This window comes from Anolis carolinensis, chromosome 4, assembly GCF_035594765.1.
Source record: "Anolis carolinensis isolate JA03-04 chromosome 4, rAnoCar3.1.pri, whole genome shotgun sequence".
NCBI classification, from domain to species: domain Eukaryota; kingdom Metazoa; phylum Chordata; class Lepidosauria; order Squamata; family Dactyloidae; genus Anolis; species Anolis carolinensis.
The window spans coordinates 246268857-246296316 of NC_085844.1; the positions used below are offsets into that span (position 1 = coordinate 246268857).

A 27460-nucleotide genomic window follows, 5' to 3' on the forward strand; every position below is an offset into this window, starting at 1 on the left:
CCTGACCTCCTGCATCGCTTGCAAGGTGCTGGAATCCATGCCAGGATCCATCAAAGGTGCTCCTGAACCAGAACCAGCCCCCACCAGCGGTGAGGAAGACAAAGACCTGTGGACTGCTGAGCCGGGAGACGACCTGAAGGTGTTGTTCCGGAAAACACCTCCTCAGGGCCCGCCGCCCGCAAGCTGTCCTGACCCACACCCTCCCGAGGTCCGGAGAAAGACCAAACGTCAGAGACGGAAGCACAAGACCCCCTCCGAGGACCCCTCCAAATCCCATCCCTCTAGCACCACGGGAACACCCCCATTTGGACCTACAAACATTTGACAGCTCACTTTGACAGCTGTCAAATCGGCCCTCACTTCAACCCCCCCCGCTCGGAAGAACTAACGCCGCGGTTCCACTGGGAGCTATCCAGCGTGCTGAATCAGGAGCCGTGAGTTCTAATTTTCACTCTATTTTTCTCTCCCTGTTCTTTCTCTATCTTTCCCCGCGGGGAGCTGTCCAGCGTACTAACCCTAGAAAATGCTAACCCTAATTCTCATTTTTTCTCTGACTCTCCCTGCCAGCTCTAGCCCGGTGTTGTATGAATGGCTTTCTTCTAAAGTAAACTTCTGGCAACAGTTGGCCACAAAAGCCTTAAATGTCTCAGATTTTTGCCTGTCCAGTGGGGCCTCCGCCACAGACCTGTTTTCCACCTGTTTAATTGGCATTCCAGAACCTCTGGAAATTTTTAGAAATTATACCATGTTCCAAGACATCCCAAAGGATATGTCTTACAGAGATCTCTCTAACTGGGGAAGAGTTTCCATGGACAAGTTGCCCGGCATGGCTACCATCCGCCTTGCTCATGTTCCTCAAGCAGAAAATTGTTTTCAAATACCCACCTGCATCGGTGAGTGCCATCAGCTTCCCATTGACAACTCTCTAAATTGCACACATATAGAAAAACTGTCTCATCTGAATGCCCATTTGGTCCTGCCCCCAGGATGGTTTTTCCTGTGTGGACAGACAGCCTATGGTTATCTACCTGCCAATACCTCCATGGGGAATTGTGCCTTGGGTAGGCTGTCTCTTTTTATGCCTTCCAAGAACGACTTAGAACTGGCACACTCTTTGGGTCGGAAGGCAAGATCCATTCAAAACTTGGATCCAAATTGTGACCCCTCAGTGGTACTAAAAGGCATCCCACAATTTGTGGCGGCTGCATTGTTCACTCCTGGAGTGGCCTCAGCCATGAATTATAGGGCCATAAAGCATCTGGCCTGCGCTCTGGTCAAAAACATCAATTATACCTCTCAAGCCTTGGCATCAGTGGCAAAGGAAATGCATGAGCTGCGGGAGGCTGTATTAGATAACAGGGCAGCTATTGATTTCCTCCTATTGAAAAACCACTATGGCTGTGAGAGTGTAAGGCACATGTGCTGCTTTAATTTGACAGACCAGACTCCTATGATTCATAAATCCATCGAGGGTTTGAATGATTTGGCCTCAGGAATTAAGGAGACGACTGGATTCGACCTTAGTTTTCTGACCGACTGGCTCCCTTCTTTAGACTGGTTGAGGAAAGGTTTTCTCCTCTTTCTAGCTGTAATCCTTTTCCTTCTAATAATAAGCTGCTGCTGGTCGCATTTGCCCGCTCTGTTCCAAATTTGTCGCAAAAAGAACCATTCGAACCCCTCTCAGCAGATGGCCATGCTGCCGCTGAGAGGTTATAATACTTATGCGGTAGGGCAGGGGCGAAATGGGCTCCTCCCACTTCGCCCCGCCCTTACCGAGTGGGGAATATGATGACCGAAACCCCGGCTTTTAAATTAAATTAAAAAAAAAAAACCCAGCGGAGAGTTCCGCAGATTGCTCAACAAAAGGAACGAAGCGGGACCGCAGCAGACTATTATTAAAAGACTTTTTTTCTTCACTTTCCCCTTCCCTGAACTAAGTAACAAAATCCCCCAATAAAAGTAGCATTTATTTTAACAATAACACTCTCTATCTGGTTATTTTGTATCTTTTCTCTGACTCCTTCCTTTGCATGAAATCTCTCTCTCTCTCGTCCCTTTAACTCCGGCTGAGATTTCTCCGCCATAGATTAACATGGCGGTCGATATAAATCGGCTCATATCTCTATCAAAATTACCCCTAGAACGCTCCTCTTTTAGACCTAACCCTTTCTAAGGCTCCTGACTCGAAGACAACCAGCAGAACCGGAATCGGTCCGGTTTTCGGCACCTCAACAGCTGACTGTCAAACGGGACCGACGGCTCCTTTCAAGCTAAACTGCTGCCTTATCCCGGACTTTCCTCTCCCCGCGGAATGGGTTTAAGAGATCCCTAGCCCCTTTCTGTGAACTAGGGATGGGGGATCGCTCTCTCGCTGGGGAAACATAGTTCTCCAAGTACCCTTACCCTCTCTGCAGCTGCCAGGGGGTGCCCGGACGGATGCCCTCCACGTTTCATTCATACTTTTCATGATTTTATGAAGGAGAAGAACACTCTTCCCCAGACCTACCCCTGGACTTATGAAATCCTATACTTCCAAAGACTGCAACCCACATGTGCCTCTTCCCCATGCCACCTCTACGAATTCCTCCCATCACAGATGAACTCTTTTTCCTCATGTATCCATGAATTTTCATATTCTATGTACTTGGACACTCTCATGACTCACTGTTGTATGAATTTCTAATCGTTGGGCTAACTTCGTGGATTGTGAAATTATGCTGCTAGAACTCCACTCTTATGAATTTCCATATCGGGTTCCCCAGATGTTGTGAACTTCGTCCTTATCAAATGTTTTCTATTGCTTATATCATTCATGGTTCCCCTTTGTGCAATGTAACCCCCCCTCTATGGATTCTCCCTTTCCTCCTTGAAATCTACCTATCTGCCTATATGTATTTATACTCTTTGGGATCCCCGGAAAATATGTGTTTTTCCCAGCTGGGTTTATGTTCCAACTTTATTTTAATTTTCATTCTATCCCATATAATTGCCAAATCATGAAATCAAATGGGAAATATTATGACCCCAACGTGAACCTTAGCCCTATGACCCAGACCTCCCTTCCCAAAAACAAAAGGATAATCTGCCACAGTTTAATCCAATCTCATTCCGATCGCATGGACAATATAGGGTTTAGAGTCACCAAATTCCAAAAGGTGACTCGCCCCCAAGGCAAACATTGTCATATCCTAGGCCAGGACGCCGCTGGAAGGCACCCTGTGGGGCCCGTCAATGACGGCTCATCACCACCCATCACCACTTCCCGTCTGACACCCCAAGGCATATCTAAAATCTGTAAACGTGACAGGACCCCGGACACCCTTGATGGGTGCCATTAATTCCTTTAGAAATCGGCCGGGCCAGGATTAATCTGATATTTCCTGTCCGGTCACCACATTGTTTCAATAGCTCCCGCCTCCTCCTCTCTGATTGGCCCGAGTGGGGACAAAAGCGGCTTCCCATTGGGCCAGCAGAGCAAGGCGGGAAACGAAAGCCCGCCTCGTTCAAACTCTCAGCCTATCCGCGATCTGATGGGCAGGGAAGCGGGGCGGGAAATTCAAAGGGCTGTCAGACCGAAACATTGTATAAATATGGCTTTATTTGAAACATATGTTACGCTAGTAGATTGAATGATCGCTATTAGCGTCCTTTTCAGCTGAATTGCTCAATAAAAACTCCTTGGCGGATTTTCCTTCAACTTGGCGGACCTTCTTCATTTCAGGCTTCAGGTTGTATTGCGGCTTATATTCTCCTTTTGGCTTCGCCAAGGTCCGTTCCCTCAGGACCGGGTCGGGTCTCTCCTTAAGGGCCCGATCCCCCAAAGTGCGGTCGACAACAAAGGCACACAACAACAACGGCAACGGCAACAACAAACATTAAATAACATGCTAAAACTTCTCCCCCAAATAGCTCAGTACCTTTGACTGTCCCAATGACACAGATGTTCCCAAATGCCAATGGTGCCAAGTTTATCCCCCAAATGTCATTTCTAAATGTATGCTTATAGATTATAATGCAAAATATAGCATATAGTTCCCCGTGGGCAAAACAGAAATACCATGAAAGGCTTTATCAGTGAGTGAGATCTAAATCCAGAGAACACTAAGCTGTTTACTGTTTGAAAAGCACCTTCAACTTCCCCTCCCCAAAGAAACCAAAGTTGCCTTGGAACTTCTGAGTTAAGAGCATTACATTATATTCCAAATAACACAATCTCTCCCCCACCTCCAGTGACATTTACCCACCAGAAACATGTTTCCTTTTGGTCTTTGGGGTGAAAGGTTTTGAATATGTTGGTTTCACTTGAAACAGGGGGACAATGTGTGTTTTATGAAAAAGAAAAAATCAAGACACCCACAAGGAACAGAAGTGAAACAAGGTGGTCAACTTGGTAACATAATTTTCTGTCAGAAAACAACAAGGAAAAGAGGCCAAAGTCTGCAATGCTATGGATGCATCTTGGGCATAAGATCCTTTGAACAAGATGGGAACTACAGGCTGAACATTGTGCTGAAAAGCCATGGAAAGCATTATATTTGAAGGACCTGCAATGCTATTTTGTCCCCTTTCTCCTCCGTCTCCCAACCTGCCTTGTAGCCTTTTAACTTGCCTTGCTAATTTAGAGAGAATTCCCCTGAGCTGTTTCCTCCCACAACACAACAAATGCCTTGTTTCACATCATGGAAAAAATGACATTTGGTCAACTCCCACCATTGAAAGTATTCTAATTCACTAACTTGCAGGCTGGGAGTATTTCTATGATAGGGAAACAAGATACAAGGAAAGTTCCCCTCCCATATAGATTGTTTTAAAAAATACTTTAGTTTTAAGATGACCTTGCTAATGGCTCCAGTCACTGCCCACTTCCCCATCTTCTCCAAAGCCAACCATCCCCTTGGCCTCCTGCTAAAGAAAACAGGTGACCTTTGGATTCAGAAGATGGATTCTAAACTGTAGAATTAATGCAGTTTGACACCACTTTAATTGCCACAACTCAATGCAACAGAATCCTGGGATTTTGGTGAGACACCAGCACTCTTTTTGGTAGAGAAGACAAAAGGCCTTGTAAAATCACAACTCCCATGATTCTGTAGCATTGAGCCATAGACGTTAAAGTGGTGTCAAACTGCCATCATTCTACTGTGTAGATGCACCCCTAGGATTATAAGACATTACGATCTAAACCCCAACTTGAGCATTGAAAATCGATTAGATAACCTTGGGTAGTCACATACTCTCAGCCTCAAACATCCTCGGAAGAAATCTCGACAAGTACATATGGCAATTAAAGTGGTGTCAAACTGTATTAATTCCACAGTGTAGGGATTACTGAAAAATTACATACTGTGAGAAGTGTCAATTTTCAACATCACAAAAAGTATGTCTAGCAAAGAACGGATTGATTTATGAAGAATTACTCAAGCAACCATCCCAAAAGAAAACAAAGAGGCAGCGTATAGCTTAAAGATGTACAGGGGCTTGTTCACGGTTTAATGTTATAGCATTTTGATTCTGCTTTAACTGCCATGATAGTTCAGGAGTCTTTAACACTTTTTGGCAGGAAAATCTAAATATCTCATAGTTTACAAATCCATGGGTTTCAAGTGGGACAAGGAGATCCCAACAGCTGTCTTTTTATTGACTTCTCTGTATGTAATCCCTGTTCATTGTTTGTAATATTTTAGAAGAAAACAAGAGCAGAAAGATGAGCTAACCTCAGGGAGAACACACTGAAAACGTGCCAAGAAGCACAAATAAAGGACACCGGGGACACCTTAGAAAGGAATGGGATGATCTCAAAAGATGTGTTGTTTATTCAAGAAAGAACCTTGGGAATTCTAGCTTAGCAAGGGAGCTCGGGAAGCTCTGCTAGAAATCCCTAGCTCCTTGTATAGGGTAATTGCTACAAAATTCTCCAAGAAATAAACTGAAATCAATAGCATTGATATGTTTGTTTTTCTTCTTCTCATATATGCTTTGTATGCACTGATGACCAATTCCAACACTTTAAACAGTTACCTTTTGAGACTACACATCTCAGAAGACCTAATACATCATTGGCCAAGTTCTGACAACAGTAAAATTTGTTCTGTTGTATTGTTTGGTTTTATGGTAATCATTTTTCAGAATATGCTATTGGAAGCAATTATATTTATGTCAATGATAACTTCCAGGATTCCATAGCATTGAGCCCTAGCAGCCAAAGTGGTGTCAAGTTGCATTAATTCTACAGTGTAGATGCATCGCTTGTGAATTGTGAATATAGTACAGTAGAGTCTCACTTATCCAACATAAACGGGCCGGCAGAATGTTGGATAAGCGAATATGTTGGATAATTAGGAGGTATTAAGGAAAAGCCTATTAAACATCAAATTAGGTTATGTTTTTACAAATTAAGCACCAAAACATCATATTATACAACAATTTTACAGAAAAAGTAGTTCAATGTGCAATAATGCTATGTAGTAATTACTGTATTTACGAATTTAGCCCCCAAATATCACGATGTATTGAAAACATTGGCTACAAAAATGCGTTGGATAATCCAGAACGTTGGATAAGTGAGTGTTGGATAAGTGAGACTCTACTGTATATACTGCACTGTTGACATTTTGGCCAGTATATAGCTGAAAAAAAGAGATAGCAAATGTCTAAAGGGTTCTGAGGTCTGTGGGGGGGAATTTTCATCAGATGTGAAACACATACATACACAGACTTCCCATTTTTGTTTGAATAAATAATATCTTATGAATGTCCCAATTTGTTAGGGACAGTCCCCATTAATCATCTATCCTCCCACTTTTTTAGCAGCTTTCAAAATGTCCCAGTTTCTCTCTCTTCTTTTCTCTCCATTTCCTCCCTTTGTCTTCTGCTGGTTTTGAACTCGAGTGAGTTCATATTGCAATGATAGTTTCATAGAATCATGAAGCTGGAAAAGACCTCCTACAAGCATCCAGTCCACCCCTTCTGCCATGCAGGAACACACAATCAAACCTCTCCTGACAGATAGCCCTCCAGCCTTATCTTAAAAACCTCCAGAGAAGGAGACTTCCATCACACTCTGAGGCAGCACGTTGCACTGCTGAACAGCTCCAGCCATCAGGAAGTTCTTCCTAAGGTTTAGGTGGAATTTCCTGTAATTTGAATCCATTGTTCTCTGTCCTAGGCCCCTTCTACACTGCTATATAATCCATATTATCAATGTTGATAATCCACGTTATCTTCTTTGAGCTGAATTACACAAGTCTTCATTGCCATATAATCCAGTTCAAAGAAGAAAATTCAGATCTTATATGGCAGTATAGATCTGGTCTCAGGCAAAAGCAAACTGCTGCAGCATCTACTAGCTACTTTTGATCACTTTTGCCATTAGAGTAGAATTCAAAGCCTTTTTAGTACGGAATACAAATATGCAAAGAGATCTTACAGCACCATCGAGAGTAAGGATCCTTCCAGTCAGATATATCCCAGGATCTGATCCCAGGTTTTTTGTTTATCCCAGATTATCTGGCAGTGGGGACTTTTATAATCCAGATTAAAGCTGGTGTATTTTATGAATGTTTATTTTATTGTTTTAAATATATATGCTGTTATTGTGTTCTGATTTTATCTGTTGATTCTTGGGCTCAGTCCCCATGTGAGCCGCTCCGAGTCCCCTCCACCGAGATGGAGGTGGGTTATAAATAAAGTTTTATTTATTATTATTTTACTAAAGCAGAAAATCTGGGATCAGGTCCTGGGATATAGGGCCTGTCTGGAAGGGCCCTAACACAGAGAAGAATGTTGGTGGCATTACCTTTAACAGGAAGTATACTTGAGATGCATCTACATTGTAGAATTAATGCAGTCTGGAACCACTTTAACTGCCATGGTTCAATACCATGGAATTAAAAAAGTGTTTTTAAACTTTCTCTGGGAAAGAGGACTGGTGCCTCTCAAATCTGCCAATCTCAAGATCCCAAAATATGAGCCTTGACAGTAGAAAAGAAAGCTGAAGCTAAAAGGGAAAGTGGAAAGAGGAGTAAGCAACTGATATATTTTAAAAACAGCTGGGGAAAAGTGGGATGAATGAAAACTAATTGGGACTGTCCCAGACTAATGGGGAAAGTTGGAGGACATGAACCTCCTCAAATGCAATGACAGCTAAATTACCGAAAGGAAAATGAATGATGACTAGATCCAGTGCAATCTAATAAAATATCTTGTCGCCAGCTTTTAGGGGGTGGGAGTAGGGTGGAATTTGACCCTTCCAGCTTTCCCCAGGCCCTTTAAAGGGGATTCAGCCTCAATCTGCCCTCTCCATCTCTGGAGTACATTCCCCAAGGCAAAAAAAACCCAGGTTGCAGCTGCTCCAGCTCACAGGGGAGTGAATCCTGCTTGACACACAGCTAAATAAATAAATGCCTTCCTCCTGCAGAGAGAAGAGGAGGAGGAGGAGAAAGAAACGTTGTGGGTTTGGGGTGGGAACTGGGGCATGTCTGCCTGAAATCAAACAAATTCATTCCCCAAAGTGGAGGAGGCTACAGAGAATGTACAGAGTCATAAGCCAGTGGAATGAGCAGACCTTAAGAGTGCAATGCATCAACCTTTTGCTCAGAAGGATGGCCACGGAAACAATGCTGACATCTGTAAAATTGCTCCATTTGTTATTTTAATATTTTCTGAAAGCAAATGGCCAGAGTTCAGCAAAGTGAGAAATATAAAGACTACTTATTCTTGTGCCATTTTCAACAATCCTAAACATACTTCTGGGTTTCAGGGATGAGGCAGGGAAGCCATAGTGAACTCTGGTGAGCAACAGGGTCTGCACCTTAGAATAAATACAGTTTGGTGCCATTTTGCCAGCCATGGCTTGATGCTATGGAATCCTGGGAGTTGAAGTTTGCTGAGGCACCAACACTCCTTGGCAGAGAAGGCTAAAGGCTTTGTAAAACTACAGTTCCCAAGATATTCCATACCATTGAGCCATGGCAGTTAAAGGCATTGCAAACTGCACTAATTCTACAGTGTAGATGCACTCTGGGTTAACAAAGAGAATAATAATAATAAAACTTTATTTATACCCCGCCACCATCTCCCCGCAGGGACTCGGGGCAGCTTATATGGGGCAGAGGCCCAAACATCATAAGGACAAAATATAAGCAACATAATACAAATCAAAATATTAAAAATAAAACGGTAATACAATATATCAATTAAAACAACAATACAAGGATAAAAAATTGCATTTAAAACACATACATGGTAAGACCATAATAAATACGGGATAGAATCCAGGAAGGGAGAGAAAAGGGGCTCAAGCAAGGAGAAGGCAGAAGGATTCACACTGGGATAGGGATTATATAGTCTTTCAGATGTTGATGAATGCAGCTCATAGTATTGTTAACCACCAAGGCTAATGACGAGATAGGCTGGGAGTTTCAGTCAAGCAATATCTGGAGGACCACATCATTCTCAACCACCATTATCACCTAGATCCTCTAAGGTCATTTTATGTGGCCCTCTTCCAGATGCAGAACTACAACTCCTATATTCCTCATCATTAGACATCATGACTGGATCTCATGAGAGTTGTGATGAAGGAATACCTGGAAGGCTGTGGTTTGTTCTGTTTAGTCAGTAGAGTGAGTTTGGATTTACATTCAAGGCTTGTGGATAGGATGCCTGACTTGATCCAGACCACACTTCTCTGTCTGATATCAAGGAACACACAACTTTTAATTCTACATAGTGATAAATTGGCCTTTTCTTATCCTACATTGCTCTTTTGGATTTGTACAAATACACGGCCATCGCAACCTATACGGTAATTGATCTGAATGGCAAGAGAACTTTTTCTATTGAATGTTGCCTTTAGCTACTGGCAGAGGAGGCTTATGCCCCCCTGAAAGACAGAGCTTTGTAGCATTGATCAATTGGTATTGATCTTCTTTCCCCCTTAAAATCAAGATGTTCTCTGCAGAAAGATCTGAACTGAAAAACACACAGCGGGGAAAATGAAATCTACTTGACTGGGATATCTATTAAGATCAAAAGATCTTTTTTGACGATGAATGAGTGGAGCTGAACAACACTTTAGAAAACTCATTCAAGCTGAAGCTTTGATGAAATAGTGTCTCCTTGCTTTGAGGCTGTTATTGATCCAATATGGGACCCACACGCTTGCCTAAAATTTCAATCCTTGGATCATTTCCTCTAGCAGAATCCCAGAGCAAATGCTAACCATATGCATGCCCAATATGGCCCTAATCCATCGTGTCATAATTTGTTTGCTCCTCTGCTTCCAGAGTCAGGTTCAGCTTTAGGAAGGAAATCTTGCAGTGTTAAGGCCTTCCATTCAAGCCCCTATCTCTTCTAGGGTACCTCTCTCCGCACACACATTTTTTCATTCTTACCTATTATTATTATTTTATTATGACACAGCAAACTAGATAGATATGCTGGATTTCATATCACAAAATCACAAGTCAAACACTTCCCAGGTGTCTAGGACTGTGTGATGTATTTTCGGATGATGCGCGCAGATCCCAGCAGGGTGGCCTTTTGCAGCTGGCAGATCGTAATTTTGTCAATGTCTATTGTTTCCAAATGCTGGCTGAGATCTTTTGGCACGGCACCCAATGTGCCCATCACCAATGGGACCACCTGCACTGGTTTCTGCCAGAGTCTTTGAAGTTCAATCTTGAGGTCCTGATAGCGGCTGAGTTTTTCCTGTTGTTTTTCGTCAATGCAACTGTCACCTGGGATGGCGACATCAATGATCCAAACCTTTTTCTTTTCCACAACTGTGATGTCTGGTGTGTTGTGTTCCAGAACTTTGTCAGTCTGGATTCGGGAATTCCCACAGTATCTTTGCATGCTCATTTTCCAATACTTTTGCAGGTTTGTGATCCCACCAGTTCTTTGCTGCTGGCAGGTGGTACTTGAGGCATAAGTTCCAATGAATCATTTGGGCCACATAGTTGTGCCTCTGCTTGTAGTCTGTCTGTGTAATTTTCTTACAGCAGCTGAGGATATGATCAATGGTTTCGTCGGTTTCCTTGCACAGTCTGCATTTTGGGTCATCAGCTGATTTTTCGATCTTGGCCTTGATTGCATTTGTTCTGATGGCTTGCTCCTGGGCTGCAAGGATCAGGCCTTCTGTCTCCTTCTTCAGGGTCCCATTCGTGAGCCAGAGCCAGGTCTTCTCCTTATCAGCTTTTCCTTCAATTTTGTCAAGGAACTTTCCATGCAATGTTTTGTTGTGCCAGCTGTCAGCTCTAGTTTGTAGTGCGGTTTTCTTGTACTGGTTTTTTTGTCTGCTGTGCTTTGAGGAGTTTCTGATTTTTGACTTCAATCAAAGCAGGTTCTTCACTTTGCTTTACATATTCTGCCAGGGCATGTTCTTCTTCTTTGACTGCTTGTTTTACTTGTAAGAGTCCTCTGCCCCCTGATCTTCTAGGCAGATACAGCCGGTCAACATCACTGCGAGGGTGCAGTGAATGATGAATGGTCATGAGTTTTCTTGTTTTTCTGTCCAAATTGTCCAGTTCCATCTGTGTCCAGTTTATGATGCCAGCAGTATATCTTATGACAGGTATGGCCCAGGTGTTTATGGCCTTGATGGTGTTGCCTCCATTGAGCTTGCTTTTGAGAATTTTTCTGACCCTTTGTGTGTATTCTTTGCTGACCACAGTTTTCACATTTTAATGCTTGATGTTGTCCAGCTGTAGTATGCCCAGATATTTATAGGCCTCTGGCTGGTGACACTTTATTGTTTGGCCATTAGGCATATTAATGCCCTCACTTTCAATGATTTTTCCCTTCTTCATTTTATTATTATTATTATTATTATTATTATTATTATTATTATTATTATTATCATATTTTCCAGCTGTTGCTCAGCATTTCATAACTTAATAAACATAGGGCACCGAACAAGCTCACAATTTGGGGGAATCATGCTTCCTCTTATATTTCTAATTTATCAATATATGAATAAAAGTTCAAATTTGTATTTTGGTTGGTTGGTTGGTTAGCTGGTTTGGACCACAAAAGCTCCTAGATGGTTTGATAGATCTGGACCAAACTTGGCACACATACCCTTCATTACCAAACTTAAAGTAATTGTGGGCTTTCGACTACAAAAACAATCCCATTTTGGGGTGAAGGCCCTAAAAAGGAAAAGAATTGATTAGAATGCCTTAGCTACTGGCCTCTAGGTATGGATGTATATATGAAGTGCTCAGATGCAGGCACATAAGGGCAATATATAGAAAGGATTAGCTGCTGGTCAACTATGAGGCCAACAACACAGCCCTAAAAGCCATAACTGGGACATCCACCCCATAAGGAAGTAAGCACTTTAATCAGGATTTATATTTTGGAAGGGATAGATGTGTGTCTGGGCTTTGCTCTGAGGTTTAGAAAATGTGACTTCCAAGAAAAGGCTGGTTAAAAGAAGGAAAAGGGGAAAGAAAGAGAAAGAAGGGGAGAGAAGGAAAGGGGTGAAAAAAGAAAGAGAAGGAAAAAGGAAGACAAAGGAAAGAATGAAAGATGGAGAAAGCAAAGAAGAAAATAATGGAAGAAGAGAGAGGACGAAGTGTATAAAGGAAAGGGATGAAGAAAAGAAAAAACCACAAACAAAATGCAAACCCTGCAACACCAGGTATATACGCTTGTTTTTAATAGTTTTCAATATTTTGGTTCCCAAGAACCTGTTCATCCCTCACTTCATTTCTTGTGTTTGGATGATACCATTCTGTCTTCAGAAGTCCACACTGGGAAAACTGAAGTTTGATTGCAAAAAGTTTGACAATCTAAGGACAGTAGATGATTTCTTCTTATTGAATCAACTATTCTCAAAACACACAATTTCCTCTGGTGATTCAGTGATTGATTCAAGGTGGTTAATATACCTTTATTTAGCCACCAGTTGTGAGATTGAGATCCTCTCTTGTACTTGATCTCGCAACTGATTTCTGACATCTGTGTTTCTGAATATAAGTTGAGCATCCCTTATCCTCAAATCTGAAATGCTCCAAAAACTTAATTGTCCAAATTGGGGTGGAGAGATAGTGACCCTTTCACAATGTTCTAATATACACAAGACTGGTTTCATGTACAAAAATTATTACAAATATTGTGTGTGAAGTCTTTAAAACAGGAATTGAACTTTGGGTTGTTTTTTTTTCCCCAAAGTACCATAGTGTAGAAATTGCTGAATTATGTAAAGAATGCTCAGGTTTCTGCTGTCTGTCTCTTTGTTTTATGATTGGATGGCCCAAATAGTGGCCACACTGCATGACTGATAGCTGCTTTTTGCCTTAAATGCCCCTATTTAGAGAATAGGAAATTATGTGATCAAGCAAAGCCATGGCCTCCTGACCAGACAACTCAGAGAGAGACAAATATACACTTCTCACTAGCTGGGAGGGTCATGTGATTGGTTTCGAGAAATTTATATTAAATACACTATGTGAAAGTGTTATTTCCTGTACAATTGTGCTATGCTTGCTTTGAAAGTCATTGTTCTACTCCAGAAACTTCATTTTATTGGCTGCCACAAACCTTGCTCAATTGGTTGAGATGCAGTGAGATATTAATTGAAAAACTATACCAAAATGTGCTGCAGGATGTCACAAAAAAACAAAGTTTTTGCAGTTTAATAAACTTTTTCCATGATCTTTATGATAGAACCAATTAGGAAATGACATTTATAACCCAGGAACAAAAATCGTGTTACACAGAGAAATCTTTTCCAAACAATGCCAGTAGATTGTCTCCCTATGTTTCACCATTTCAATAAAGCCAAGCGGGCCTTCCCAAGACTGTGTCAATCAAATAATCTTTGGAAAACTACCTAAGGCCAGTCTAACTAATCCTTTCACAATGGATCAGGGATCGGGGAAAACGCATCCCATTCCCATTGATACAGTCTCTTCTGTACTCGTGAACTGAAACTTTGCTGTATTGACTCTTATTCCATTGAGAAACGTCCTGCAGTCCTTGTGGAAGTTTACCTGGACTAGCTATTAAGCCAATCATGAACTTACTTACAAACATTCCTGATGTCCGTGCCCCTCTTGGAGGTGGGCCTTTAAACAGACCTATACTTTAAACCGGCAAATGACAACTCTTTGAATTTCCCACCATCAAGAGAACCAATCATGGAAGCCGCTGCATGGAGCTTCCAGCCAATGGAAGCCCGTATCCTAGCCAGGCCAGCTTTCAGCCAATCAGAATATTCTGAATAGCTGTCACAGTAAATAAATACGTTACGAATTTTCAAATTACTTTAACCATCATAGTTCAGTGCTATCGAATTATGGGAGCTGCAATTTGGTGAGGCATGAAGATTATTTGGCTGAGAAGGCTAAATTCTATCCTATCCAATTTGTCTTCAATCCACTCCTTTGGGCTTCACGCAAATCTACCATTTGCCAAAATATACGATCCCGTGCTTTTTTTTTCCATTTCTGGCTGAATAGTTTAACCATTGGTTCATCCCATCAAGTACGGAGTCAGCCCAAGGGCCTCTTGTGTTCTCTTGGTATCCAGTTCGTGAGTTGACATGTCCATCGGTTGTCTTTTTTTCTTGCTCTATGCCCTGCCCATCTTCTTTTAACCTCATAGATTTGACTATGTTGCATACCCCAGTTCTTTGATGAGCTCTTTATTGCTGAATTTATCTCTTATTGTCACGCCACACATCCTTCTTTTTCCATTGCTCTCTGAGTCACGGTCAGTTTTTTGTCCTCTAACTTTGTTGTTGCCTGTGTTTCAGATGCGTATAACATTGCTGTTAAAACTGTAGTGTTGAAGATATCTGCGCTAACCTTCATTGGCAGTTTAGCATCCGTTAACACTGTCAGGTTTCAAGCATCCTTGCGCCTTTTTGCCTGTTTGTCATTTGCCAAATTATTCAACTGTACTTGTTGACCAAGATATACATATTCAATCACTTTCTCAATTCCATCTCCACTTATAACGATGCGGCGCTGGACACACGGCTCATTTTTCATCCATTTCGTTTTCAAGTTCATTTCCAATCCTGATTTTGAGAATCGAGCTAGTTGTTGGATTTGATGTTGTAAATCTTCTGGATTTTTTGGCGAAGAGATGACACAGTGGTTCACCTTTAGATTTTTCAGAAGAGTATTTCCAAAGTTGCTGCAAACAGGTTTGTCTCCTTGATGCACTCCTTTGTTGATTCTGATATGACACACTTCTGTTTGTATTGGTGCTTTTTGTGATGGTCACATATGCTGGAGAAGGCTAAAGCCCATGTAAAACTACAAGTCCCATGCTGCCATTGCACTGAGCCAAGCGTCAAACTGCATTCATTCTACAGTGTAGACGCACCCGTGGGAACCCACTGGGTAACCTTGGGCAAGCCACACTCTCTCAGCCTCAATGGCAATTCTTCTTTGAGCCAATCTGGCCAAGAAAGACCTTCTGCCTTGAGCCAGAAATGGTTTGAAGAGGCTCACAACAAGAGGTTGAATCCTTAATTCATAAGACTGGTTTAAGCCTTTAAAAAATCCTGCCTTCAATTTCTTGACTGGAAACTAGGCCTAATGAGGAGCTAGAGCAAGCTGCTCCTTCCTGGAAGCCTTGCTGGAGGGCAATGGGGAGGGCAGGCCCTGTCCGTTGCCACGGCGACAGGAGCCCCCGCGTGCCCTTGGGCTCGCTTTCTCCCAGCATGCTCCGCGCGCCTCCCTTTCCCCTCCAAGCTGTGTCCGTTTCCTTGACAGTTATTCCCTCGCCCCGCCCCTTTCCCCCTTTTTTTTAAATAGCAGGGGGCGTGGCCACACCAACCGCCACTGGCGACGGTTAAAAACTCAAACCGACCTCCTCTTTCTCCTCCCACCTGGGCGTGGCTTTGAGAGGCCGTACCCAATCAGCGACGGAGTCGAAGTTCTTTCTCATCTAGGCCACGCCCACCAGCACGCGTCTTCGGGGTTTTTTTGCCGGCTGCTTGAGACTGGCCCCGCCCCCTTTTGGATCCAGTTGGCCTGAGGGAAGCAGGGAGAGGACAGAAAGAGTTCCCTCACATAGTATATATATGTGTGTATACTGTATATATGATTTTTATCATGATTTTATGTAATGTAATGTTTTTAAATGTTTAATATGTCTAATTTTAATCTAATTTAATTATAATTTTTTTAATTGTATATGTTTTAAGGCATTGAATAATTGCTTCTATGTAAGCCACCTTGAGTCCCCTGCGGGGTAGAGAAACCCAGGGTATAAATAGAGTAAATAAATATAAATAAAACATAAATAAAACATAAAACGGAAATATAATGTAAAACCAATAAAATACATATGTATTAAAATTGTGTGTGTAAATATATATGTATATACACACACAAATTCATGACTTCTAAATGTAAGAAGTCCATGCAGTTTTCCTGTGAGGCTGAGAGAGAGTGACGTGCCCAAGATCGCCCAGTAGCTTTTTATGGCTGAATGTGGGATTCAAACCAGAGTTGAAATCTGACATTAAGATAAGTCCATGCAGGCTCTGTTTCACTGATACAGGCCAAATAGAATCATAGAATAGTAGAGTTGGAAGAGACCTCATGGGCCAGCCAGTCCAACCCCCCGCTAAGAAGCAGGAAATCACATTCAAAGCACCCCCGACATATGGCCATCCAGCCTCTGCTTAAAAGCCTCCAAAGAAGGAGCCTCCACCACAGTCCGGAGGAGAGAGTTCCACTGTCGAACAGCCCTCACTGTGAGGAAGTTCTTCCTGATGTTCAATAATTAGAGTTTTATCTCTTGTCCATCCCAATTCAAGGTGCAGACCATCACCTATAAAGCCCTAAACGGTTTGGGACCCACCTACCTTCGTGACCGTATCTCCTATCATAAACCTGCCCAATCCCTTCAATTGTCAGGGGAGGCTCTCCTGTCGCCTCTGGCGATATCTCAGGCCCGCCTTGTGGGAACAAGGGAGAGGGCCTTCTCTGCTGTGGCCCCCCGATTGTGGAACTCACAGCCTGGTGAGATTAGGCAAGCTCCCACATTAACAGCCTTTAAGAAAGATTTGAAAACATGGCTCTTCCGTTGTGCTTTTGGAGAGTAATTACTGCAGAAATCCCTTTTGTTACTCTCCTCCAATATCTGTCCTCCAGATTGCACCACTACTTTATGACCCTGTTTTCTGTGGTTTATTCCTATTCCCTTTCTCACCCCGAGTTTTTAACCTAGTGCTTATGTGGCCTGCCCTTGGTTTATTGTTCTTTTGATTTTGCTTAATGTAGTGTATATTATCTTTTATTGTATTGTTTAATGTGTTATGATTTGTTGTTCTATTTATATTCTGTGATATTGTATTTTTCCGAGTTCCCGTTGGGGAGATGGTGGCGGGGTATAAATAAAGTTTATTATTATTATTATCCCCAGCATTTCCTAATTAAAGGACATCCCCTTCACACACTTTAACTCTCTCCTTTCTGGGTTGCTGTGAGTTTTTTGGGCTGCATGGCCATGTTCCAGTAGCATTCCCTTCTGACGTTTTGCCTGCATCTGTGGCTGGCATCCTCAGAGGTTTGTTGGAAACGAGGTGAGGTGTATATATCTGTGGAACGCCCAGGGTGGGAGAAAGAACTCGTCTGTTTAAAGCAAGTGTGAATGTTGTAATTAGCCAGCTTGATTAACACTGAGTAGCCTTGCAGCTGCAAAGCCTGGCTTTTGCTGCAAGTGGGCATCCTTTGGGAAATGTTAACTGGCCCTTGATTATTTGCTGTCTGGAGTTCTCCTGTTTCTGAGTGGTGTTCCTTATTTACTGTCTTGATTCTGGGGTTTTTTTTTTTAATACTGGTAATCAGATTTTGTTCATTTTCATGGTTTTCTCCTTTCTGTTGAAATTGCCCGCTGCTTGTGAATTTCAGTAGCTTCTCTGTGCAGTCTGACATGATGGTTGCAAGAGTGGTCCAGCAGTTCTGTGTTCTCAAATAATATTCTGTGTCCAAGTTGGTTCAGTAAGCGATGTGGTATAGCTGGCTTCTCTGGTTGAATCGGTCTGCAGTGCCTTTCATGCTCTTTGATTTGTGTTTGGGTATTGCTGCATTTGGTGGTCTCTATGGAGACTTGAACGCAGCTTCATGGTATACGGTAGATTTTGCAGTGATTAAAGGATTCCTCTTATCTTTTGCTGAACGTAGCATTTGTTGAATTTTTGGTGGGTCTGTAATTGTTTGTAGCTTGTGTTTCTTCATCAGCTTCCCTATGCGGTCAGAGGTTCCCTTTATGACAAGGACACTTTCCTCTAGGTGGATCTTTGTCTTGTTCTTGGTCTTACGGGTCTTCTGATGTCTGTGGTGGAGTCTCCATTGGCCTGTAGAGCCCAGTTTAGGCAGTTCAGTTCACCTTGAAGGAGGTGATGTTCACAGGCAGGAGTTATTTCTGTCACCCTGGACACGCCACTTGCCTCATTCTCACAGACCTCCGAACAAACAGGAGCAAAATTCAAAACATTCTTTACAGAGTAGAGAGATGGGCTGAAACTAACAAAATGAAGTTCAACAGGGACAAATGCAAGATACTCCACTTAGGCAGAAAAAAATGAAATGCAAAGATACAGAATGGGGGGACGCCTGCCTCGACAGCAGAACGTATGAAAAAGATCTTGGAATCCTAGTGGACAACAAGTTAAACATGAGCCAACAATGTGCTGCGGTGGCAAAAAAAGCCAATGGGATTTTGGCTTGCATAAATAGTCTAGTGTCTAGATCCAGGAAGTCATGCTACCCCTCTATTCTGCCTTGGTCAAAACACACCTGGAATCACACTGTGTCCAATTCTGGACACCACAATTGAAGAGAGATGTTGACAAGCTGGGATGTGCCCGGAGGAGAGTGATTAAAATGATTAAGGGTCTGGAGAACAAGCCCTATGAGGAGCGTCTTAAAGAGCTGGGCATGTTTAGCCTGGAAGAGAAGGTTGAGAGGAGACATGATAGCCATGTACAAATATGTGAGGGGAAGTCATAGGGAGGAAGGGAGCAAGCTTGTTTTGTGCTGCCCTGGAGACTAGGACGCAGAACAATGGCTTCAAACTACAGGAAAGGAGATTCCACCTCAACATTAGCAAGAACTTCCTCACTGTGAGAGAGAGCTGTTCGGCAATGGAACTCTCTGCCCTGGAGTGTGGTGGAGGCTCCTCCTCTGGAGGCTTTTAAACAGGCTGGATGGCCATCTGTCGGGGGTGTTTTGGATGCGATTTTCCTCCTCTTGGCAGGGGGTTGGACTGGATGGCCCACGAGGTCTCTTCCAGTTCTAGGATTCTATGAAACTTCTGAGGATGCCAGCCACAGGTGCAGGCGAAAAGTTAGGAAATAAGGCTATTGGAAATACAGCTCAGAAACTCAAAGGAACCCATTGATTTATGAGAGCCTTGGACAAGCCTTTAACTCTCTCTCCTTTCTTCCCCATCCTCCCTACAGCTGGCACTGCCCAAAAGAGAGAGACTATGGGGTATGAGGAATCCACCTTGTGCAGCCAGGCTCTGCTCTCAGATGGATTGGAGGGCAGCTGAATGCAATCCTGTTCAATCAATTGGGGAAGGAAGGGGGGTCTGGAAGGAGACTTCCCACTCCCACCTCTGCGTGGAAAGGGCAGGGTGCGCCTGTGCTGCTCTCCCTTCACCCCAGGGCACCATGCCTTATTTGGGGCTGGCTGGAGGGGGGCAGGCTCTGACTGGCAGGGCTTAACCCCCTCCTGCTCCTCCTTCGCCCCCCCAACCCCTCCCTCTAACCTCCAAAAGGGGAATTTTCCAGCTGGTAATTTCTGCTGCGTCAACACACAGCTCAAGGGAAAGGAAAGGAGAGGAGACAAGGGGGCATTCGAGCAGGCGCTCCAGCCTGCAAAAATAGCAAGCGCTTCCACTCTAGCCTGAGATCATCTTCTTTCTTTTTTTTAAAGGGTCCTTTCAAAACCAGCTTCTGTACAACTTGGACCAAGTGTTTTCAACAAAGGGAGAGAGTGGCTCAGAACTGCTTTGAAGAAAGGGATGAGGTAATAATAATTGTAATAATAACAACCCTGCGCTTGGTGAAGCACGCCTGTTTCTCCTGGGCTGGCTTTCTCTTTGCTTGTTTGCTGCTCCTGCCTCTTTAAAGCCAGGCCTGTTTGGGGCTTTATTGTCTCCCCCCCCCCCTCCCCTAAAAGCCAGGCATAGATCTCGCCTGGCCATGACTCCATTTTAATTGCAAACTGCAAGGTTGGAAGTGACCCTCGGTTGTGTCTTAAACTCAGCCGGCTTCTTTCTAAATCTTCTGGGAAGATCCACTTAGAGAACATGCTTTCAAACAAGTGAAGGAATTGACCTGGAATTTTTTGTCCAGAGGTAAGGGAAATTTAATGGAAGGTGTATGTGTGTGTGTGCATGACTGTCAGCCACCTCTAAAGAATGATTATAAAGAGTGTTAATAAGCTACCTGTCTTGAAAGGTTTTCTTTTCAAAAGATTGTAATAGGGAAAGGTTTGCAAGGTGTAGATTCATTGCCTTTTTTGTGTCTGTAAATAGATATGCCCTGTCCATTCCACAAAAGTAATGCATGGAGCGCCTGATAATTCAATCCCAGATGACAAATAAAGAATGAAGCAGATTTCCAGGACTATATTCATTACTGCTTACTGTCCTAAGGCTGAAGCATAAGTAATGAACAATTCTGTATCTTGCATATCTGGCAAGAATATATAAACAAAGGGCATTTTTATTCTTGAAGTGAGTTTTCTCTGTTCATTCAGTTATAGAGTTGGAGGGATTTATTTAGCATGGATTACGAGGACAAGATTATTATCAGCATCATTTCAAGATATGCTAACAAGGAAGTGTTTCTTTTAAGCTGTGCTTTTCAGGCAGCTATACAGGAGTTCTAAGGGTTGAATTATTGCTTTTAAAAAATATGTAATTAGCATTTTCAGTTTGTCACTTTTAACTTGGTACTATATTTTTTCTGTATTCAATTTTAAGGGGACTTCTCCCAAAGAGAAAGACTTCGTGTTTGATATTAGGAAATATGAAACACTGCTTTTTCATGATGAGGCAAACTAAAAAATTGCAGTCTTAGAAAACTTTTCAGTGTAGTTTCTATACCATGTGTTGTAGTATTTGGCTGTTTTTACCATGTCCTTTTAAATACTATCATATTTGAAAAATTAAGGGAAAAACACTTAAATTTGACAGCCAGTATTGTTTTATTGATTGTCTATATTGAACTGATGGAGCCTCCGGTGGCTCAGTGTGTTAAAGCACTGAGCTGCTGAACAGCGGAGTGAGCGCCCGCTGTTAGCTCCAGCTTCTGCCAACCTAGCAGTTCGAAAACATGCAAATGTGAGTAGATCAATAGGTACTGCTCCGTCAGGAAGGTAACGGCATTCCATGCAGTCATGCCAGCCACATGACCGTGGAGGTGTCTACGGACAACGCCAGCTCTTTGGCTTAGAAATGGAGATGAGCACCAATCCCCAGAGTCGGACACGACTGCACTTAACGTAAGGGGAAACCTTTACCTTATATTGAACTGAGTTCAACTCAGTTGAGCAGTTACTGCTTGTGTTTCCTTTTTTTAAATCTATGTGATGCAAGGAATGTGTGTATCATTAGTATTTCTTATAATTTTCAACATGAAGTAAATATCATCACTCAGATATACTATTAAGCAATGTCATATGACAAGTTTTTTCCTAAAACAAAATTGAGGTCTTAATGTGCTAAATTGCCTAGTTCCTTCCTTAGAAAATGAGTAAACCTGACAATGTAATCCTAAACACATTTACTTATAACTAATTCCTACTGTCTTCTGCATGGCATCATTACTAGTAAGCATGTACAGTATAGGATTGTAGTTTTTGGGACTATTGATTCTCAATTTAAAAGATGGTGAATGCTGATGGATCTCTTGTTTACATTTTGGTGTTGTGACAGAGTGGCTCCACTTAATATTCTGTCATTTACACTGTACGACATGTCGTTTACTTTGTGCGACCATGTCCACTTATTTCTAAGGGAATAGTTCAGTTAGTTTTCTGATATAGAAGTCTATTGGTTTTGTTTAAAGCTGAATTATTGGCTTGTTAGACAGACACTGTAACCATTCTGATCAGTGATATGCAGGTCAGAACTTTGAATTTCTCTGTTTCAGAGAACAGAGGAAATGGGCCATTTTGTCCTTATGGCTTGTATTTTTTCTAGGACATTCATACAGTAGATCCTGTGTTCATTCTTTCCATGTGGTACACCTTCTAAAAAGCCTTCTGAGTAGTTTCTAAAACAATTGCAGTGCACTTTATGGCTAAATTAGTAAGTGAAAATGATTGCTAATATATAGCAAGGCATTTTTTCTTGCTTTTTAATTGCTATATCTCACTTCCCCTCAGTGCTCTGAGTAATATGAGACCCCCATAGTTCCCCCCCCCCACATCTACAGTATAACCTTTTTGTTCTCCTTACATCAAGATTATTTTCAAGAGCAACCTCCTTTGCCCAAAGTCCCATTTTCAACTGTGTTCTATTTGTCTCTTTCAGCAGCTGCCTCTAGACCCCAATTTGACTTCCCTGCTTTATTTGTAGCGCAGAGTAATCCTTGTTGCTATATTCTTAATTTAATTGGTAAATAAAAGGATAAAAGGAGCTTAGTTTAAATCTTTGAAAGACTCCCTGAAATTCAAATAGCTATCCTTACGCTCATAATTCCCTGAACTCTATTACTTTGTATCTGTGCCAGAAAATCCTGACACTTTGCACAATAGGATTAATACAGTATTTGTTATGTGTTAAATGACTCTGTCCCTACCTTTTAAAGTAAGACACAGTGAGCCTCTCTAAGTGGGTAAAATGGAATTATTTAAGCCTGAAACTAAGCCTTTTCTCAGAATGAACGCAAAATGAATTCTGTAAAGAAAAGCCTTAAAGAAAAAAATGCAGAAATTAGCGTGTGATCTTTAATAATACTTCTTACCAAACTTAACTTTTCTCTCTATTGACTAAAGTTACTAACTTAGTGGATTGTGGGAAAGTTTTGGATGTAATTTTCCTTATTTCAGCAAAGCATCTTGCAAAGTTTTGGGTTTTGGTTAGAAAGCTGGTTCTGTGTGTACCACACAATATACCATCAAGTGGGTTCAGTAATAGCAGGAAAACCACATCAATATCTCATCAATGATTTATCATTAAGTGAGAGAGATTTTGAAGAGCTGGTCGATGAGCCTGTCTTGAGTCTGGTAATCAACTTTTTTATCATTGATGAAAAGGTATAGGAATCTTGGCTCCTTTGGAGGCTTTTAAGCAGAGGCTGGATGGCCATCTGTCAGGGGTGCTTTGCATGCAATTTTCCTGCTTCTTTGTAGGAGGCTGAACTGGATGGCCCACGAGGTCTCTTCCAACTCCATGATTCTATGATTCTCTGGTTGAATTTGCAGTGGCACAAAACTGGAGTTGTAGCTTGTATCTCAAAAGTTGGAAATATAATTCGTAATAATCTAATACATTGAAAATAGGGCTGATGTGAACAAACTGAAATTCAGCAAAGGCAATCTCAGTATGGGCCAATACTTTGCTTTAAAGTAGTAACGACACAAAAGATCTTGGGATTGCAATTGTTCCCAAGTTTAACATCAACATGAAATTACCAAAAAAAGGACAAATGTGATTTCAGGTTTTATTAAGAGAATCATAATAATTTCCCACTCTTGGGAAAAACTAGGTTCTTCATTCTGCATTAATCAGACATCATCAGTTCTGGGTACCACATTGCTGTCAAACTTGGAAAGACAATTTTTTTTTAGTGTAATCACTACGTTCCATATTGAAATGGGACTTGGTGAAAGTCTGTACTGGCAATGGGTCATTCTTTGCTTAGGACCTGAGATAGAACCAAGCTAAAGTGAGTGGGGCAGATATAATTCCTGTGCAGGTGGAGATTTTCAACCAAACATACAAAGTATATTTTAGTTCTATGAATATGAACCCAGGAGCAAAACCTGATGTTTCGGTTTTCCAGACTGTGAGGCAGTGTTTATTTCCATGCAATAGCTTCCTGGTTTTTGTGTCCCCTTTTATGTCTCAGCTCTGATCATTGATGAGAGATAACAGAAGAGAAAGCTTGTGGTCTGGATGGGGAATTCCCATGGCTCACGCCCAACTAACAGTCCTTAGATTCTTTATCCTTGCTTCGGGCAAATGAAACAGGAAGCAGGGTTGTTGTATGTCTTTTGGGCTGTGTGGCCATGTTCCAGAAGCATTCTCTCCTGACGTTTTGCCCACATCTGGCCACACAGCCCGAAAGACATACAACAACCCTGTGATCCCGGCCATGAAAGCCTTCGACAACACAGTTTAAAGGAAAACAGTGAAGATTGGAGACTGGTGTGGGAAAGTCCTGTCATGAAAGACTAAAGGGATTTTGGAATGCTTAGCCTACTGAAGAGAAGACTGAGGTGGATAGTTATGGTGGTAGTAGTGATGATGGTAATGATGACACATGATTGTATTCTTTACATGTGTGAAGTCTATGAAGTGGAAGGGGACTTGCTTCCCCAGAGGATAAGGATGAATCCAATGGGCTTAAGCTATATCAGAAGATAGATTTTACTTGAATATTAGATAAAGGTTTTTTAGTTCTGAGAACAGTTCTTCATTACATCCTTTTACTGATGTTGGTAGGGGTGGTAAAGTTTCCCTTCAAGTTAAGAGAAGACACCTTCCACTTGGAAATGTTACAGCTTTTGCTTTGTTGAATTGAGTAAACAGTTGTACTAGATGCCAAAACACCTTCTGTGATAGGCTACATTAATATCCAGTCAAACCATGAGATACACAATAAAAAGTTTGTTATTCAGGTGGGTATCTTTACATACTCTGGATGGTGACATATGCAGACAGAAGAGGTATCAAATCTCAGAAAGGCTGACTCTTGAGACTTTGCCTAGAAACAACTAGTTTCAGTCAGGTGACCATTTAATTCCTAGAAATGTTCTTTCCAATGTCACATTTTAATAGAGAGGTTAGAGTTAGCATAGTATTTCTGCTTTAATACTCCTTCTTTCTATTTTATCAAATGAAATGTGTGCTCAGATTGCATGCCTTTGGGGAAAACAATAATTAATGCAGCTTAGAAGGGACACAGTGCAGTTTGTATAGCAGGTTTTTGGAAGAAATTCACATCTTCCTTTACCATCTACAATGCTTTTCAAAAGTAAATATGGCTTTAGTTTGAGAAATATGTTTAAATGTGGGGAATATTTAGGTACTTTACACTTGGGCATCCTGAAATTAAGTCATAATTCTGTATATCATCTTGTGGGATTTTCTTTGGTTCTTAACCTGTGAGCCCCCAGATGTTTTGGCCTTCAACTCCCAGAAATCCTAACCACTGGTAAACTGGCTGGGACTTCTGGGAATTGTAGGCCAAAACACCTGGGGACCCACAGGTTGAGAACAACTGGGGACATAGAATCATAGAGCTGGAAAATACAATCAAAACACTCCCAATAGATGGCATCACAACTCCAGAGATTCTTGGAAGATACTGATTTTCTAGATCCAGCGCTGTCTGGTTTCCAGCTGGATCATGGTACCAAGACAGTCTTGGTCGCCTTAGTGGATGATCTACGCCGGGAACTGGACAGGGGGAGTGTGTCCTTGCTGGTTTTGCTGGACCTCTCAGCGGCCTTCGATAACCTTGATCACGGTATCCTTCTGGGGTGCCTTGCCGGGATGGGTCTCGGAGGCACTGTTCTGCAGTGGCTTCAGTCCTTCCTGGAGGGTCGTTCCCAGATAGTGTCTTTGGGGGACACCTGCTCGGCCCCACAACCATTGACTTGTGTGGTCCCGCAGGGTTCAATACTGTCCCCCATGTTATTTAACATCTACATGAAGCCGCTGGGAGAGATCATCCGGAGTTTCGGGGTGCGGTGTCATCTGTACGCAGATGATGTCCAGCTCTGTCACTCCTTCCCACCTGTCACTAAGGAGGCTGTCTAGGTCCTGAACCGGTGTCTGGCCGCTGTCTCGGACTGGATGAGGTCCAACAAATTGAAATTGAATCCAGACAAGACAGAGGCCTTCGTGGTCAGTCGGAAGGCCGAACAGGGTATTGGATTACAGCCTGTGCTGGATGGGGTCACACTCCCCCTGAAGGCGCAGATGCACAGTCTAGGGGTGATCCTAGCCTCATAATTGAGCCTGGAACCCCAGGTCTCAGCGGTGGCTAGGGGAGCCTTCGCACAATTAAAACTTGTGCGCCAGCTGCGCCTGTACCTTGGGAAGCCTGACTTGGCCACAGTGAACCACACTCTTGTTACATCCCGTACATCCACTGGCTGCTGATCAGCTGCCGAGCACAATTCAAAGTGCTGGCTTTAGCCTATAAAGCTCTAAATGGTTCCGGCCCAGTTTACCTGTGTCTCCCACTATGACCCATCGCAGAATCTAAGATCTTCCGGGGAGCCCCAGCTCTCGCTCCTGCCAGCCTCACAGCTGCAGCTGGCGGAGACAAGGGACAGGGCCTTTTCAGTGGTGGCCCCCCACCTATGGAACACCCTCCCAAATGAAATTAGACAGGCTCCCTCCCTCCTGTCATTCCGAAAAAGAACAAAAACGTGGTTATGGGACCAGGCTTCTGAGCAAGAGTAGCAGTAGAAATGAGATATGAGAACTATACGTCTCACTGATAGCCCTCACTTGGACTTGAAATGCGCCTGAATGTATATTTATATGTATAACTATCTAGGTTTTTTTAGTGTAAGTTCTTAATTTTAATGTAATTTTTAATCTAAACGGATTTTTAAACGTGATATAAATTGTTCTGATGTATATGCTCATATTGTAAGTCCTGAGTCCCCTGAGGGGTGAGAAGGATGCGGTAGAAATGATGAAATAAATAAATAAATAAATAAATAAAATCCAGGCTCTGCTTTAAAAGATCCAGAGAAAGAGACCACCACACTCCCCTAGGTGGCATATTTCACTGCCAAACAGCTCTTATGTCAGAATGTTCTTCCTAATGTTTAGGTGGACTCTCTTTTCCTGCAATTTGAATCCATTGCTCTATGTTCTAGTCTCTAGAGCAGCAGAAAACAAACTTGTCCCTCTTTTATGTGACATCCTTTCAGACGTTTAAACAAAGTTATCATGTCGCCTCTCCTAGCCTTCTATATTGAACTCCATGGTTTCACATTGATGTGGCATTGGGGGCTGTGTGGTGGAGGCTGGACTGTGGAGGGATGGGCGTGTTTTGTGATGTGTGCTGGTGGAAAGCATTTAATTTCATTGAACAATATTCAATGACAGTGTTATTGCATTCTTTAAGCTAAACATATCCAATCATAACATACATACTTCTTAAGCCATTCCTCATAGGGCTTGACTTCCAAACCTTTCATCATTTTGGTTGCCCTTTTCTGGACAAGTTCTAGCTATTACGATTACTTCCCCTGATCTAGACACTACTCTTCTATTGATGCAG

The 27460-nt window shown here is 42.3% G+C and overlaps 2 protein-coding genes across 5 annotated transcripts in view; both read left to right on the plus strand.

The window, feature by feature from the left end:
* The first annotated feature begins 523 nt into the window (after positions 1-523).
* On the plus strand, positions 524-2495 carry LOC134298545 (uncharacterized). The gene is made up of 2 exons (XM_062979083.1): positions 524-1038; positions 1294-2495. Exons 1-2 carry the CDS (start codon positions 524-526, stop codon positions 1787-1789), a joined length of 1011 nt encoding a protein of 336 aa, XP_062835153.1. The 3' UTR covers positions 1790-2495.
* Positions 2496-15949: 13454 nt separating this feature from the next.
* zbtb46 (zinc finger and BTB domain containing 46) overlaps positions 15950-27460 on the plus strand; it is a 64794-nt gene continuing 53283 nt past the window's right edge. The window contains exons 1-2 of one of the 4 annotated variants that reach the window (XM_062979086.1): positions 15950-16049; positions 19914-20006. The gene's annotated coding sequence lies outside the window, so the exon portion shown is untranslated. Of the gene's footprint in view, positions 16050-19236; positions 20007-20027; positions 20338-27460 lie in introns of those variants that run through there. The other 3 variants (XM_062979084.1, XM_003220695.4, XM_008110237.3) reach the window with 3 other exon arrangements.

Excerpts from the sequence above, each read along its gene's own strand:
- LOC134298545 (XM_062979083.1), top strand. The coding sequence starts at position 524 with ATGCTAACCCTAATTCTCATTTTTTCTCTGACTCTCCCTGCCAGCTCT. Across the intron at positions 1,039-1,293 it reads GGTTATCTACCTGCCAATAC|CTCTCAAGCCTTGGCATCAG; the intron begins CTCCATGGGGAA and ends CATCAATTATAC.